Source organism: Leopardus geoffroyi, chromosome C1, assembly GCF_018350155.1.
Source record: "Leopardus geoffroyi isolate Oge1 chromosome C1, O.geoffroyi_Oge1_pat1.0, whole genome shotgun sequence".
Lineage (NCBI taxonomy): Eukaryota > Metazoa > Chordata > Mammalia > Carnivora > Felidae > Leopardus > Leopardus geoffroyi.
This window is the reverse complement of record NC_059328.1, coordinates 40,061,268-40,079,562: the sequence shown is the minus strand read 5'-3', so window position 1 is coordinate 40,079,562 and position 18,295 is coordinate 40,061,268. Positions and strand designations below refer to the sequence as shown.

General features: G+C 42.7%; 1 protein-coding gene across 7 annotated transcripts in view; it reads right to left on the bottom strand.

Annotated features, from left to right (window-relative positions):
- The window catches only part of ELAVL4 (ELAV like RNA binding protein 4), a 148,351-nt gene that overhangs the window by 15,050 nt on the left and 115,006 nt on the right, over nt 1-18,295 (bottom strand). For all 7 annotated transcript variants that reach the window (XM_045477313.1, XM_045477310.1, XM_045477308.1 and 4 more), the window contains exon 3: nt 10,883-10,986. In XM_045477313.1, coding sequence (XP_045333269.1) covers nt 10,883-10,986 — 104 coding nt within the window. The remainder of the gene's footprint in view (nt 1-10,882; nt 10,987-18,295) is intronic.

Here is an 18,295-nt window from a genome sequence, read left to right as displayed (position 1 = left end):
AGGAAGTCCACTGTGTTCAGGAAATCCATCCAGGACATAATCTGTATTAAAGGTGACTTTAGGATTCAATATGCTTTTCTCTTTTGTGTTATCTCTCACCTGATTTACAGTGGTTTTACAGGATATGGAAAACAAGAGCATCACTTGTTAGGTCCCTTCAAATCATAATAAGGATCTCTATCATTGACTGGATGTCTCCATGAGCTAGGCATTCTATTCACAAAACTGCTAATCTCTACAACTGTGGTTCATGGTAAGTGGAAATAAAGGTGACAGGTGCCATTGGTGATACCAGCAGCAAGCACTATCCTTGAAATCTGCTTCACAGAAACTTGGTGCTGGAAGTGGCCTGAAAAGTTCTGGCTGAGATCTCAGACAGCTGGCCACCCACCTTATACATTACATAGGAAGCTCACTATTTCATGAGGTGCTCTGCCCCATCACTGGCCATCACTGACTATTGGTAAGTTCATCCTTCAACTGTGTTCAAACCTGTCTCTTCTATAGTTTCCATCCTTCTCCTATTTCTATTCTAGCTCCACACACTAGGAACATCCTTCCTGTTCTCATTGCCTCTTATCCTGTGGGTTTCTCTCACTGATAGGTGCAAGTTAGAGCATCAGGAAACTTTATTTTGAGACAGGCCTTTGTTCCAAGGAAGTTCTTGTTTATGTTACTTTAACTGACACTGAGCATCTATTCTGGAATGGAAAAGAGAAAACGGTTAAGAGCAAGGGGCTTTGGGGCTAGAAAGATATGAATTTAAATCCTGACCACTTCCTAGTTGTGTAAGCTTGGGGCAAGTCACTTAACTTTCTGAGTTATATCACTTGAATAACATAGCTTAGAAGCTTTCTAACAGAGTTCTTGGAGCATTAAACAAACTAATACATATAAGATTTCTAGGCACTATGCCTGGCACATAGGAACTGCTCAATAAACAGCTCTGATATAATTGCTATGGCCTTATGTGAAACACTGGTTGGTACAGAGATGAAAACAGCCATCCTTGACATGTAGGACTATTAGTCTAGCAGAGGAGACACACACAGAGACCAATCATTTCAAAAGATCAAGCTGCAGATTTTCCCCAATCTGTTGTAACACCCTACTCTCTGAGTGAGCATAAACTCCCCAGAGCACATAGATCCCTGGGGGATATTCATTCCAAAGAGACCAGGAGAATGGCAGCTGAGAACAGTCTCTGGTGCTGCCAGGGCCTTCTAGGAGCAAACCCTTGCAGGTACCTCTGATTCCCACCTCCAGGAGCAGGGAGAGAAGAAAGAAGCCAGCTGGCTCCTAGAAACAACAGCTTTGATTGTGAGGATCAGCTTTCCTTGTATCTGTGGCTGCAGCCCTGCCCACAGGCAGAACAGGTGTCTGCTTATGTGGCCCCACTCCTCATACTTCCCCCACCTGTCACCTGATATATGATATTCTTTTATCAGGGCAAGACCTGATGGTAATGTTTCTAATGAGCTCTGATTGTGCCACTTCTCCCTGCCCAAAGCCTTCAATGGTTCTCCAACACCTTGTGATGGATGTTCAAATCCCTCATTTGAGCATTCAATGCCCTCTGCGATCTGGACCAACTTCTCAATTCCTGCTAACTCTCCATGTACTCTATGCCTCAGTTCAAATTTAAAAAAGGCCAGTTTTCAGAATATGCGCTTAAAGTTTCCACTTCCTTATCTTTGTTCTTGCTATCTGTTCATCATGATGTCAAAATGAACTCCTGCTCATCCCTACAGACCTGGTCTGAATGCTATCTCTTCTCTGAGGCCCAGGCACAAATGACTGCTATCTCCTTAAACTCTATAAATGATATACATTTCAACAGCAGCAGCTATCACTGTGTCTCCCATTGTGGAGTTTAAGAGTATCCAAGAATATCAAGAGAGTGTCTGGCATACAGTAGGCAGGATAAATATTTCTATGGTGTGGTGATATATTCATATGCCTACAACTTTAACAAAGTCCATTAAATTCCAAAGAAGCTTACTTAGTACAAGGATATTTCTGTCCATCTAGTGGCCTCCAGAAGGTAGAGATATGCTAACGGTTTCATGGCCTGGTTAGTGGAAGAGCTGGTCTCAGACCCAGAGCTGAAGACAGTCAGTCTTCTCACTGAACTGCAAATCCTGATTCTTGCTATATGAAAGATTGATAAGATTACTGTAGCCACCTGGGAGCTCCATAATACTTCCTACGATACAAAGCCTCTATATGTGCTGCCTGAGGCTTAGTAAGGCTCAGACTCTTTATTTTTTTATGCATCTTTGAAGCATGTACATCTCTGAAACATGCAGATGGGAAAAAGTCTTCTCCTGTCATGTAATTTTCACCTTAGGGATAACCCTATTCACTTTTGTCATCATTCTGGGAAGCATTACTTGAGTACCCCACTATAAGCCATGATTACCCATGAGATATTATTCGTTCCATTTTCTAGATGACTAATTCTGGTTCAGTGAGATCAAATACTTGTCCAAGGTCACATAGCCAAACTAAGACAAAGCTGGATATGACTCCAAGTTCTGGGATCTTTCCACTATACCAGGCTAACGTGGACAGTGAAATAAAAGCTGTGTGCTTGGCACAAACTGCTACTTTCTCTGGAAAGTTATCAAGCTGACAAGATCACACTATAATATTTTATTAGACTGTTGCAGCTGGAAGGAACCATTCTGCAGATGAGGAAATGCATCCAGAGAAGTAAAGTAAGTTGCCCAAGGTCATTCTGGGAGTTTTTGACAGAGCTGGGACTTGACCGACTCTTCATCTTAACTCAGAGCTCTTTTGAGTGGACAACAAAAGGGAAGGGAAGAGGGATTGGCTCTATGATCTCTGACAGACCAGCTGATTTTCTCTGGGGCTTCATGATAGCCATAGAGAAGAGATTCCTTATTCCCCACGGCCACTGATGTTCTAGGCCAGCGCTGTCTAATCAAACCTAGGATCATGAAAATGTGTTGCTTGATATGGTGGCCACTAACTACATGTGACTACAGAGCACTTCAAATGTACCTGGTATGACTGAGGAACTGAACTTTTCATTTGACTTAATTTTAATTAATTTAAACTCAAATTTAAATAGCCACGTGTGGCTACTATACTGGATAGAAGAGTTGAAGTCCAGGAACCATACAAAAATTCAGAATCTCAGAGCTCAAAGGGACCTTTAGATCAGACTCTAGTTTGGTATAGGAATCTCTTCTACATCATCCCTGATGACCCCATTTGAATGTCTCTAACAGAGAGTCACTACTATCCAAGACAAATGTTCTACCCTGATAGCTGCACAGGGTCTCTTCCTAGATTCTTGAAATATAGGATTGAGTTTCAGAATCACTGCAGACTTCTTTTCCCTTAGAGCACAAAAACCAACCACTGTGGGTGAATCTGAGTATGGCATCATCTTTGCCATCTTCCTCATTTGCCTCTGGACAACCCTTAGAATGTCAGGTCTCTTTAAAATGTGGGGCTGAGAATGGGACACAGACACCAAGGACAGGTTGACCAGAGTGCACAAGAAAGCAGCATTACTTCCTGTGATCTGGAATCTACAATTCTCCTACCACAGCCAAGGTGCACTGGCTTTTTTTATTTTTTTATTTTATTTTTTCAACGTTTATTTATTTTTTTTTGGGACAGAGAGAGACAGAGCATGAACGGGGGAAGGGCAGAGAGAGAGGGAGACACAGAATCGGAAACAGGCTCCAGGCTCTGAGCCATCAGCCCAGAGCCCGACGCGGGGCTCGAACTCACGGACCGCGAGATCGTGACCTGGCTGAAGTCGGACGCTTAACCGACTGCGCCACCCAGGCGCCCCTGCACTGGCTTTTTTTAAAGCAGCTCACATCCTACTGTTGGCTTCTTTCACACTTGTAGACAACTAAAGCCCCCAAGTCCCATTCCACACACTTCTGAAACCAATATAAGGTAGCAATATAAGGTGTCATCTTAACCTGTACCTGTCTGATTTTCTTTTGCAATCCAGACCCAGGACACTGTGGACAACCTTCAAGAGATACTGGAATTGTAACAGCCTCACTGGGCAGAGAGAGCAGGGAAGCTCTAGTTCTCTCTCTCAAACTCCTACACCTGTATCTGAAATCATTCACTCAGAGGAAGTTAGCAGGGCACCGGGAAGCAGAGCAGGCAAACGGAAGCTCTCACCGGAGAGAAAGAGCAGCCTGGTACAACTGGGGTAAACGAGTCTCCAGTTTCCACTGCTGTGGCTATGTGCCCTCTCTTGGGTCCTTGGGGATTCAGTGATCCAGCCTCCCCTGCTGACCTTGGTGGGGGAAGTGCTCCCACACTGCTCTGACTATAGCTGTAATGGGGGAGGAGAGAAAAACGCCTTTTTTATTATTAATAAGACTGAGGGAGGCAGTCTATCATTTCTGGGTGGGGTGATACCCGTCAGCAAAAAATGATCTGCCAACTCTCTGGGAAGCATTAAGAGCAGTGATAGGAGAAATAATTGCTTATGCCGAGTGCAAAGAAAAGATGCTTCAGCGGAACGGAGGCCTCTAGCAAGGCAGGTGGATTGCAGGGCGAGGGAGGGAGGGAGGCCTAGCGCCCCAATGACCCCTGGCAAGAGGAAGAAGTGGGAGGGGCATACTGGAACCTGCAAAACTCAAGTGTGGAAAGATCCCCTGGAGGCACCGTTAGTGCTATTAGAAGAATAAAGCGAGAACAGAGAAATGGCTAAGCAGCATCATGGTACAGAGAGGCCTGAAGACAGGAGCTCAGTTTGTTTTCCTTCCCAGCGATGGGAAGTTTCTTCCTTCTGAAAAGCCCTTACTCAATGCACCTTCTCCTTCTCAGTCCTGCTCCCTCTGGAGCTGGGCTGCTGCCTCGTGATAAAGCTTCCTTCTTAACTCTCACAGCCCCTCTCCTGACTGAGTGCCAACCCTCCTGGGTTCACTCTGAGTGGCAGAAGCAGCCTTTTGTCCCCTCTTTCCTGCTCCAGTCCTGAAAGCACTCACACCTCCAGTTTGCACAAGAGCTGTGCTCTGGGAATGTTTTCTTTAAAGTCGTATTTTTTTAATATGAGTAATAGCTTAATGTAATTATTTGAAAAAGACAAGACACAAAATCATTTGTAAACCTGTAATGCAATGAGAAAAGGAAGGAAATACATAAAAACGTTAACAGTATTGAGTTGGGAATGGCTGATACTGCCACATTATATGATAATGTGTTTTCCAAATTATTTATAAATAAGCATGCCTTGCTTTTAAAATGAGTAAAACCAGCTCCTAAAGAGCTAATGAAAACCAGTGTCTAGGCTGACAAAAACCTACCACTACAGCTTGCAAGCCACTGGTTTCATCCGTCCAACACTGCAGGTGACACACCGTCGCCAGATGAGCCTTCTTGGAACTTTGCTTTGACCAAGTCCCTTTCCTGCTCAAACCTTGCACAGCTTCCGGGTTCCCACTCCTCCACCCCAAACCAACGGGCAGCCCTGCAGCCCCGTAAGCGCCCCATCCGCGGCCCATCCCACTGCATTAGAGAAGATTCTCTGTATGTTTGTGCCCCCCATGAGACAGGAGCTTCTGGAGGCAGAGCAGTGAACACTTCTTTACTCCTCTGCTCCTTGAACTCAGGTTAAAAATCCAAACTGGTGTCCCACTATTCTGAAAGATTTACTGGGCATGATTCCAAACCCTCAAATTACACTCTGGATCACTTTTTACTGAAGGTTCTCAGTGTAACTTGAATATCAATCCAAATTTTGTAAAGATATCTCTTTTGAAGGTACTATAGACATCTAACTTTCTTTGTTACTAATTAATGCGACAAAGAGCTGGACCACTACAGCTGGATTCAATGAAGTGCTTCCTAGTAAGCAGCTGAAATTACAGTGTGAATTCAGAAGCTGCTGTTTTAGAATGCATGGAGAGAGGAGAGGGCCCAGGACTGGGACAGGCATCCACTGTGGGGTCAAGGAGTACCGGGAATCATTTTCCAGAACCCACAGTCATTTCACCCACTACGTCCCAAAGTCTAACGTGATCTCTGTTGGAGACAAGTGAGGAAAAAAGCTCAACAAAGAGCACTCTCAAAACTCTAAATGGGGCAAATCATCTCCACTGTGTTCAGAGTTGAAATCCTAAGAAAAGACCCACTTTCCCAAGTGGAGTGCCAGGCTGGTCTGGCAGGCTAGACATGTAAGCCCACGGTCCATGCTCTGTGCCTCTCTAACACATGTAGATGGGAGAAAGTCTAGGGCACTGCCATCTCTGGGTCACCTAAATCCCAGGACCTAGCACAGAGCCTGCAAAGCAGGGGTTCAAGAAGAAAAGACCTGAACTTAGGTCTGTACTCAGGTTGATGGCAGAAGTCCCAAACCACAAGTCTGTTTAATGAAGAACCTGGAAGAACCACACACTTTGTTTGCTTTTTATATCTCCTTCCCATGCCAGGGAGTATTATCTGTGTGTGCAGAGCCAAATACAGACCCAAACAATCTCACAGAACGCACGTGCTGCTGAGCAAACACACAGTGTGACCTTCCAATACTTACAGCCTACTGCTAGAGTTATTTTTAAAACACCTTTCTTTACTCCAAATCTCACATACCAACCATGTGATCCTGGGTAAGTCTCCTACCCTCTTTGGGCCTCAGTTTCCTCAACTGTACAAAGGAGAGAATAGCACCTTCTTACAGGGCTATCTTAAGAAGTAGAGTTCATGTGTGTAAACCATCTAGCCCTAGGGATGTTTCAAGAATTCAATCCTCTCAAGCATGTAAAGAGGTTAGCATACTGTTGGTACACAGTAAATATTCAATATAAGGTAGCATTACTATTATTAGTAGTATAATTATAATAAATAATTATTATTATTTCAAGCATATGCTCACATATTAAGCATCTCCTCTTGTGGCAGAGTCCTTCACAGGCCCTTCAGATGCTAGCTCAGCTCAGCTGCTGGTCACTTGTGTGCCATTGGACAGGTCATTCCATCTCTGAGCCTGGCCACTTTCTCCCACTAAACAAGTTATAATCCAAAGAATAATTCCTCTGTAGTCACGTCTGCAAACATGTACTAGATGTTCCTAGGAGATCACTGTAACGCATGTTTCCAAAAAATATATTTGTTTGATCCAGATAGGCACGTTATCTGCAGTCATCCACACTACTCATAGGGGCTTAATTAATGAATCACGTTCTTTCTCTGCTTTGATGCTGTGTCTATGCCAAGACTGTATTCTCTTTGAGGACAGAGGCCTGGCCTTGTCCTCTATATGCCTTTGATATTGGCACATAGTCACATTACATCCACCTTACCAAAGCGACAATGAATAGTTGTTAACAGGGAACCATCATTTGGGGGCACCTTCCACTAGGAGGTGAATGAATCATTCACGTCCAATAAGCAAAACAGTGCTTTTGTACTTAAATTTGACTTCAGGGGCCACACACTGCTTGCCCACAGGTCAACAATTAAGTTTTGTTTGACCTGACTACCTATGCTTTAAAATTTTTAAGTTGGTTTCCAACCTTTAGAAATTGACAGATTTGGCATTAAAAATATCTAGATTTCAGTTTTTACTGAATAATTGGAAGACCTGGCAACAATCTGGGCTTAAACAATCTGTAGTAGCTGACCAGTACCTGCCATTTTTATTGCTCTCCACCTCACTATAGTCTCCACCCTTCCCTTAGGGCTTTCTAGAACTATCCCTGAATCTAGTAGTTAATCATTAAAACCTAGGAATTAAAATATAACAACAACAATTAACTCTTGGCTTTCCTGCAGCTATGTTGTACATTACATTTGAAATAGGGTGTTTTGGGGCACCTGGGTGGCTCAGTCAGTTAAGCATCTGACTCTTGGTTTTGGCACAGGTCACGATCTCACAGTTTGTGAGTTCGAGCCCTGCATCAGGCTCTGTGCTGACACAGCAGAGCCCACTTGGGGTTCTTTCTCTCCTTCTCTTTCTGCCTCTCCCCTGCTCTCTCTCTCTCTCTCTCTCTCTCTCTCAAAATAAATAAATAAACTTAAACAAAAAAATTTTTTTTAAATTTTTTTTTTCAACGTTTATTTATTTTTGGGACAGAGAGAGACAGAGCATGAACAGGGGAGGGGCAGAGAGAGAGGGAGACACAGAATCGGAAACAGGCTCCAGGCTCTGAGCCATCAGCCCAGAGCCCGACGTGGGGCTCGAACTCACGGACCGCGAGATCGTGACCTGGCTGAAGTCGGACGCTTAACTGACTGCGCCACCCAGGCGCCCCAAAAATTTTTTAAAAAGTATTGTGTTTTGCACAAAGCACTTCAAAAATGCTCCAGAAATGTGAGAAGGAGGGACAAACTTGACCATATCTTGCAAACATATACTAGATAGTTCTGGGCAGATCTCTGTAAAGCATGCTTCCAGGAAGATATTTGTTTTTTCCAGATATGAAAGTTATCTATTCCTTCTTGGGAGTCAGAGCAAAGAGATAAATCTCATGTCACTTATCAAAGCAGACTGAAGCAGAAGTAAACAGTGGCCTGAAAGGCGGAAAAGCAATTTTAAAAAATTAATAAATGATGAGACTATTAACAGCACATGAAAAGGGTTTGCTTTTTTCCTCCCCTTTAATATGATTTTTACCTTAAACATTGTGTCCCTTTAGGAAAGGGAAGAAAAGTTAATAAAAGAACCTATCACTCAAACTTAATTTTTAGTATGGCAAATAAACTGCTTTAATGAAAGGGCTGAAATCCCCAGGTTTGCACATTAAATTTTCATTCGTAGTAGAGGATGGAAATTATTGATTCAGCCATGGCATCATGCATTTTGAATCCTACAATGCCTCGGAAGCCCATGTTACTGCTGGGTGCAAATGTGTTGGCAGCATTTTGATGCAGGGTGAGCACAGGGTGGGTGAGGGGGTGGGGCAACGGATGTAGAGAAGAGAAGGCAGACAGCCTTCCCACAGAAAGAAAATAATGGACGTTCCTTGTCTGTAAGATCTACTTAGACAAAGCACTACTTCTGATGGCATGATGGATCAGGGGGTGCATTCTGAGGGCAGAAAAGCCAGGTCCAATCAGTCTTTCAGGAAACCCAACAGCTTCATGGAATATTAAAAAAAAAAAAAAAAAGGTAAAATGGATGGCTGATGATTTGATCCTAAACTCTTGGGAAGGTTTGAGTTTCAAGAAAACTGTAGAGGGAAAAAAAAAAAGTACCTTTCTCAGTTCAAGGTCAGGGTGTCCATCAAGGGAAGAGTAAATGTCTGACATTCTAATGCTGAACTGGATAGCACAGAAAAATCAATCAAACCCACAAATACAGCTCTCAACCTGGTGTGGCCTCATCAAACAATCAGGGACGTGAGCATCCCATCTTCACGTAAAGCGTAAAAATAGGTATGTTTTTCCTTTGAAAGAAATTAATCCTCCTGCCTCTCAGAGGACTACCCCATAATTAAACAACTCTTAATTATTTCTCCATTAGATAGCTCAAAGGGATTGATTGTAAGATGAGACTGAGGCAGCCTGAATCAGGCTGATTTGGGGGTCTTTGTGTACTACAGACTGTATGAGATCATGAAAGCAATCACTTTTGGAAATAAGCTAAACTCAATTGCAAAAGTTAAGCTGCTTAAAATAAAGGAAGGAAGGAAGGAAGGAGGGAAGGAAGGAAGGAAGGAAGGAAGGAAAGAAGGAAGGAAGACAATCGGATAATAATATTCCAAAAAAAGAAGATTTTTGTTTTGGTTTTGCTTTGATTACCTCCTAGCTGAAATTATCTTATACCAACAGTCTCTCTCTGTCAGTCCTGATGTTGGAAAAGTGGCTCTGTTGAACTAAAAAGTTCTGCTTTTGTGTTTTCATACGCTGAGAGCTGGTGCCATCTATAGATTTCCATTCTGGGAGAGGTTCTCTTTTGTCCTACTTTGCGTCAGACCTGCTGTCGTGAGGATAAGAGCGCCCAGGAGACACCTCCCTGTGGTTTAATAGGCTATGAAGGATGGGACTCATTAATGGGCTGGCAGCTGCCCCCAAGCAGGATGCTGCCTGGAGGTGGGGGAAGAAGGGGAAGGGAGACTGAGGAGGAGGAGAAGGCTCCATCCAGGGGACCACCACTAGCTATCAGAGGGGGCCCTCAAAGCAAACAGCACCACCTCCTGAAGGATCTCCACAAGGGGAAATCTGAACCGAGAGAGTGACGGCATAGTCATAGAAACCTCTGGAGAAACAGGCTCTGGGTAACTGTTTCTCTTTTTCGACTTAAAACAACCCCACCTGAGATATTATCTACAGCTCTAACTATTTTCCAGTTGCTCGAACGTTACTTTTTCTGTCATTCCTTTACTGTGTTCCTAACAATTTGATAGTCCCCATCCCTATTATATTAGTGTTTATTTATAACAGATTTTTTTTCTTTTCTAGTCACAGTTAGGAGGGTCCTTGTCCCCTTTAGGTAAAGCCAAACTGTTTCAGCCTGCCACATGAGGCTCCTGCCCACCTCCCATCCCAAATCAGACCATGCTATCCTATATGCTGTTCCCCACTCATAATGTTTATGTTCATTTTCACAGCTTCCCATGTGCTGTTCCCTCTGTGTGGAACAGCTTCTCTGGCTCAGCTTCTTCCCATGGCTTAGTTCTGGCCATCTTTGCAGGTTTGGGCTCATAGGCCTTCTTGGTGGGCCCTGACACCCCATCTGCCCTCCAGTCCCTTCCCTCTACTCAGCCTACATCTCATTCTTTGTAATGATCTGTGTCCTCCACTTAGCACTGTGGATGATAAATGTCCTTTGCATAAATAAAGAACACCACTTCCAGCTCCCTGATAGCCTGAATTTATGAGATCAAAGGAACAAAATTTAACCAGTGCCTCCCAATCAGGACAGCATATCACTTCTTACCTTTATGGTTTTGGTCTGGAGTCTGAGTCCATTTAAAGTATTGATGGCTTTCTCTGCATCCTTTGGATCAATATAGTTAACGAATCCATACCCTAAACTCTGTCCTGTGGAAACATTTTAAAAAGAGAAAGAGAGAAAGAGAGAGCTCAGTATCTTTACAGCAGTAATACTTCTCATTGCAGTGAGTCAAAATCCTCCTCTAGTATATGGTTTCTTTTACACCAGGGTTTACACCAGGTGAAGTTTCCAATTCTTCCATCTCTCACTTTGGTCAGCCTATGAACTCCCAGCAGCTGCCCAGGTTGGGAATGGGTAAGTGCCCCTGCACATCCACATACATACACAAGTGTCCACTTAATTGGACGGAGGTGAAAAGGTAGTTGAACGAGAGCAGGTGTGCTTTTTTAGATCTGGAGTCATGGGGCTTTTCCTATGGGCAGTGTGACTGTGGAGAGAAGTCACTGGATGTCCCAATTTTTTCCCCCCATGTGTCTTCTCTGGAGATAACAGCACTTGCCAGAGACAAGTTTGAAAGGGTTAATGAGACACTGTGTATAAAATGCCTACCAGGTACATTGCCTAGAATATAGTAGCTGCTCAACGAAAGACAGCTATGCTATGCTCAGTCCTGTAAAACTGGGGCGAGCGCTGAATGCGGTAGCTGTGTCTGCTGCCTCAGTCATGCCAGCCACGCCCACACTCAGAGGAATGTAGCAGGATCTGAGCAGCGAAGACTGAGACATTTATAGTGAAGGCATGACCAGAATTTAAAGCAGTTGCTACAAATCATTGGTTGCCCTCATCATCCTCCCCTCCCAGCCCGAGAACAATTTAAAAAAAAGAGGAGGTTCTATTAGAAAGAACTGGGGAGCTCCTAACACAAAGGGGAGAGTGCAAACACATTCTGCAAAGAGGATTTATCTCCTTTAGGTGGCGATGGCATCAACTTGTCTGCAAAGAGAGGTAGCAAGTGACAGGGCTCCCCCCAAGTGAAATAAAAATAATGTGCTTGCGATCGTGCCACTGATTATAAATAGTCCATCAGCTCTGCCATGTGTCATCAGCCAGAAATATCATTAGGAAACTTTACATTTTTTGACATACCCTTTAAGAAATACAGAGCTTAGGGTGGCTGAAAAACCAGCTTGAACTTCCCAAGCAATGTTATTGATTTGTGGGCGGCAGTGGAGCCGAAAGGGAGGAAAATGACAGGACGTCACATGTCAGGGAAGACTGATTACATAAAGCTCTTTCTGGAGTACCCGGGCCAGGGCTGGGAGACAATACAGCAAAAAGCCTGCCATGTCCTGGTGACAGGAGCCCATTTCAGCAGCCAAAAAATCTTTCCAACAGCTTCTGTTTTGCTGGTAAATGTCTGTGTTTGTGTTGGTTGTAGGAGGGAACCTGGGAAAACAAGTTGGGTTCTGGATCAGAAAACGGGTGACTTTGTTATCCTTTATAGGACGCAAGCAAAGAGGATCATGAGTAATGGCTCAGTGCCCACTTTTGTCCCTAAAATGGAAAACCCAAAATGACAATACTTTCCATTAGAAAACTCCTCTGTGTTTTGGAATAACAGGAAAGACAGGAGCAAACTTGGCCAGATATACCCTTTATAGGCAGAATTAGTAACTGAAGGAGGAAGAGCGAATGCTAAACACACTCTAGCTGCTGGGGCCCTTCTACATGTGTGTGTATGTGTGTGTGCAGAAGAGTAAAAGTGTGTGTGAGAGAGAGGTGTGTGTGAATTACACGACCGTGCCACATGTTCTGAGAAACTTTTGCAAATCCTAAAATACAAAAGGCATTAGTTTAAAAATATCATTATCCTAAATTTGGCTCCACCTCATCAAGCCCAACTAAATTCACCTAATTAAATCCATTTTCATCATTCAAATTTATCAGTTCTATTTTCCTTGTAAATAAGAGAAGCCTTAAAAATTGCAGCACTAAAATATTCTTACAATTATTTATTTTAAACAGTTGTGCACCAAGTTGAGATGTTTTGAAGGACATTTTTAAAGCAATAATCTCAATGATAAACCTTAGCTAGTTCTAGGAAACAAGTCAGACAGTCAATCTATTCAGCTAAATTGAATTTTTATAAAATTAAAATGAAATATGAAAAAATACAGACAAAACACTCACCACTTAACTGCAAACACTGAACCTAAACCCAAATAGTTCATAATTCGTCATGCTGATGGAATGTATGTGGAGAAATTTATCATGCCTACCAGTGGTGCACATTCCCTGATACACTAGATCTTTCTTTCTAATTATCATATAGTTATGGTAATCTAAAATAAATACAGCGGCTATGTTTTTACATTCTATATTTTATCTTTGGTTTAGACCCTTGCTTCAGGTCCTAGGAAGGTTCTGAAGGTCAAGTGAAGGAAAGGACTCCTGCCCAGCAAGCTGTGTCATACCTCCCCACCTGCTTGTATCAGTCCCAAACCCACCATCACCTCAGGTTGACTGCAATTAGCACAACTGTGCTGTCATCACCTGCTCTAGGTTTAGAGAGAAACTGCACTTAACATCAGGAATGAAGGTACTTTTGGGAAAAACTAAAAACCAGATGAACATTGTTTCAGAAAGGAAGAGGGGGGAAAGACTAGAGATTCTCCTTGATCTGAAATAACAAGGTACAAACTCTGAAACAGAACACTGCATTCAAGCAGAGGGGAATGGAGGTGAAGAACATTGCCTGGGAAATGAAAGACATGAGATAAACTGGCATCACAATGAAACTACCTGTGCTACCTTGTTCACAAATGGCTTCCTCACGTGCTTCTTGCCAACGTAGGAGGAGTCCAGCTAAGTCCAATAAAAAATACTTGATGGAACTAAGTAGTCTCTTTTTAAAAATGCTTATTTATTTATTTTGAGAGAGAGAGAGAGAGCACAATCGAGCACAAATGGGGGGAGGGGCAGAGGGAGAGAAGAGACAGAATCCCAAGCAGGTTCCCCGCTGACAGCACAGAGCCTGAAATGGGGCTTGATCTCACGAACCCTGAGATCCAAGCCCTGAGATCATGACCTGAGCCGAAATCAAGAGTTGGACTCTTAACTGACTGAGCCACTCAGGCACCCCCTAAGCAGACTAAGCAGTCTCTTTTAAAACACTCTAGAGAGGATTAAATCCCAAGGTAGAAAATATAAAAACCCAAGCCTCATTTCTTTAAAAAATTATTAGTAGGGGGGAGAGTAAAATGAGGAAGAATTCTGTTTTAACTTGTATGTATGATGGACATACATTTTTGATGAGTTTTGGGTTTGCAGTCCTATACTTAAATGCACATGGAAAAATGTGGATGAAACACATTCACAAAAAATACCAACACTATTTCCATGGGGACTAAGAGAGCCATCATGCTGGGAAGGCCCAGGGGACCCAGTCTGGAGCCTAGAGCCAAGTGTGTGCGTATCTGCATCCCAGAAATAGATAAGGTCCTCTTATTATTTTTTCCCAAATAACTACATTTTTCTTTATCAGCAATAGTAAGATTTCACCAGATAGGTATAGCAACAGTATTTTTAGAACAGAAAGTTTTTTAACTTTACTTTTGTTCTCAATTTAGGAGTTTATTTTGATAGCAAGTTGGTCAAATAAAACAATTAAATCATTGAAGTTATGTTTATTGAATCATCAATAAAAAAATCAATAAAGAACAGATGATATTATAAAATGAAGACTGCCTCCAAAATTTGTAAACTGTAGTGAGCACCTGACTCCTTGATGTTCAGGTGATCAACCACCCTGACATGTGTTACCACTCCTTAATAGTCCTGTCCAGCAGGCATAGATGAGGGATCCCCAGTGACCATGGGCAGGAAATGCTTCCTTGGTAGTTTGGGATGGAAACTTAAAATTAGAATGTAGTTTCCAAGGGGAAACAGTTATACATAATGGCTACACTTTAAGGCACTTCAGTGTATTTTAGATTAAAGAGGTTCACAGGCTTTTCTTAAATCTGAACCTGAATATTTCTGTTTTTATAAACTGCACATATGTACATGCACACACACAAACACATGATGGGTCCTCCTACTCTGACATGGCAACATCTCTATTCTGTTGTAATAATTTGTATACCAACTTCTCCCCTTGGAAACCAAACATTTCTCCCTACAAGAACTAGCTTATAAAAGTTTGCTTCCTTGAACACAGTAGGTGCCCAACAAATATTTGAGGGACGAAAGAGTGGATACATATGTTTGTACCAATCCTCCATTTCTAGAAGAATGCTTTATGTTTGGGGGGAAGGTGGGATACCTGGGGAATTCTTTTTCCATTTGTGAGAAAGGGGGAACATGACAAGTAGACACCAAAGATTGGAAAAGAAAGCACAAAGGATGTCTGGGTAAGCTCTCCTCCAGCACAGATCAGGTGCTGCCTGTCTTCTGCATTTCCAAAGAGCTTTGCCACCCATTCTGTCACACTTGACTCTCACAACAACCCCATGGGAGAGATAATCATCATTTTATAGATGTGGAAACTGAAGATCAGAGAAAATAGTGCTGGATCTTAGTCTAGATCAGGGATTGGCAAACTTTTGTTATACAGGGTGAGATAGTAAGCTTAGGATTGGTGGGTCCTCTGGTCTCTGTCATGACAACCTTGCCATTGTGGCATGAAAGCAGCCGTAGACAATATGTGTTCCAATAAAACACATTTAGGAAAACAGGCAGTGGGCTCAATTTGGCCTTTTGGCCATAGTTTGCTGACCCCTGGTTTAGATCTTTTGACTCCAAATCCAGTACCCTTTGCCATACTCACAGTTAACTCCATTTGAACTAAAATGTCCCTGACAACTATTCCAAAGCCCTGAAATACCTCTGAGGCTTTTTTGAATCATCTAAGAAAAACAAAATTATCTTCAATAGTTGTGCTAAGCATTTTTATTGCATTCAGACTCTAGGAATCACCCTTATAGCTGATTATAGTACCATTTTCTTGGTCATTCTGGATAGAAGTTGTTTTCCCTTGCCTTTGGGGTCCTGGGGGTTATGACAGCAGGACCCCAAATGTGACATCCTCATGGCTGACGGCAGCAACAGAGAAGCCATCCCTTTGCAAGGCTGGCTGGAAAGGGCCTCAGCATTTTGCACTGCCAACCTGCACACTTTGCTCTTTCTTTCTCCAAAAATCGTCATTCTCCAGAAACCTAACTGCTACTCCCCTCATCTGCAAAGTCCCTGAGGGGGCAGCCAGATGGGTAGCTGCTGTTGATAAAAACTTCTGAGTTGAGTAAGGATTCTTGTGAATGTTAGAACGTCAAGCTCAGGATGAAATTCTGTTCTCCAAGCACATGATAAAAATCCCCAGTCACCTTAAGATCACCTGCATGGCAGTAATCCGCATGCTGGGTTAACTGCAGCCAACTCTGAATCCCAAGACTCCCTCCCTGCCAGTCCTGAGACGTCAGATGGCTCAAAATCTACCTGAACACACCCTAAAGAGGGTCAGAGAGACCTGAAGCTGTTATTACACACACACACACAGTGTGTGTGTGTGTGTGTGTGTGTGTGTGTGTGTGTGTTTCAAAACTTATTTGCTGTATAACTTTGGTTAAGCCATTTAAGCTTCATCAGCATATTCCTTTATCTGGGAAAACAGGGATAATCCCTTATCCTCACAATCAGAGAATCACTGTGAGGGTTAACTAGGTTAACACATAGACTAACAGCAGCTACCATTTACTCAGGGTCTGCCTTGTGCCAGGCACTGTGCTAAGTGGCCTACTGTTACCCAATTTAATCCTGTGTGAAATGGGTACCATCAGGCCCATTGTGCTGATAAGAACAATAGACTAAGACATGTTAAGTAACCTGTCCAAAGGTAACCGGTAAGTAGGGTCCACGGTTAGGATCTGAATAAGCCCAGATCTGTATGACTTTTGGGCTCAAGCTTTTCTCTCCACAGGGCCTGGCTTCTGTGAAAAGGCACAGCAGAGTGTCCAGCATCAAGTAAGCAATCAAGGACATGCAACACTCTGTGCTGGGGTCTCTTCCCCTTCTTCACACTGACTGGGGATGCTTTGAGATTCTGGAGCATCCATGGCTCTGTTCCCACCCACCCCACCTCTGTGGGTTTTACATGGTGTTGGGAATTCTGGGTCTTCACTTTTCTTCTGCAGGCTCAGGGTTAGTAGAACCAACTAGTCAGAGAATTTCTTTTCTTTTGGTAGTTCACACAGTTGCTTCAAACTAAGTATGGTTTAAAGTTTTTGTACTCTAAGTGTGGTCCCTGTACCAGTATTGTTGGCATCATCTGGAGACTTGATACAGAAATGTAATGATGTAAGAAATGCAGCTTCAGCTCATTGCTGTGTGGCCTTAGCTAACCAAGTTCAAGTAATGTCCCTACACATTGGTTTCTGAGAAAACTATACATCTAATCCTTAGTAGCAGGGAAGGGAAGCACAGATGGGAAAGTCCTCAGAATTTCTTTGTATACATTATTTCTTTTCATCCCCCAATTCTGCATTCCCACTTTGTTCCTTTCTGCTGCAGTAATTGTACCTGTAAAATGAACTTAAGATTACTTTTTCATGGAATTATTAGGGAGATTAAAAGTGATAATGCATGCAAAGTGCCTGGCATATAACGGATGCTCAGTGGAGGCTGGTTCCTTGTCTTTCTTCTCTCATGCCCCATTAAATATTGCTTTCTACTATTGTCTATGAGACTGTTATCTTCTCATTGAGGTCCCAACCTTCTTAAAGGGAAAGAATGTTTTTGATGCTTTTCTTTTATATTAGAGCACAGAATATGCTATAGGCACACAGACTCCATGTATAACAGGCATCTACAACATGCCAGATACCATGAGTGGGCCCCAAAATGACCAAGATATTGTTCCTGACTTCAGGAGACTTAATATGTAGAAGGGAAAAATAGATATAAGAATTAATTATAGCTCAGCAAAAATAATAAATACACCAGAGATATTTACTTTAAAACCATATACAAGAACAAGAACAATAACAAAAGTATACACATAACAGAGGAGATGAAGACTGATTCTGACTAAGCAGAGTACAGAAGGCTTCCTGGAGGCAGAGGCACATGAGCTCAGCTTTGAAGAAACAGTAAAATTTTGATAGGATTTTCCTACCAAGGGATGACCTTCCAACCTGAGGGCTGAATCCAAGCACCGCATGAATTTACCCCACAGGTATTTACTGAACACTTGTCATGTGCGAGACATAGTTCCATTTACTGAGACCAGAAGAGAACAAAAATACTTGGTTTCCGCCATCACTGAATCTATATTCTGATTGAGGGTGATGGAGCAGACAAGAAACATAAATAAAATATAAAAGTTGTCAGATGATGGTGAGTACTGGGGAGGAAATAAAGCAGAGGAGGGAAAAGTATAGGGGATGGGGTTGCAATATTTTA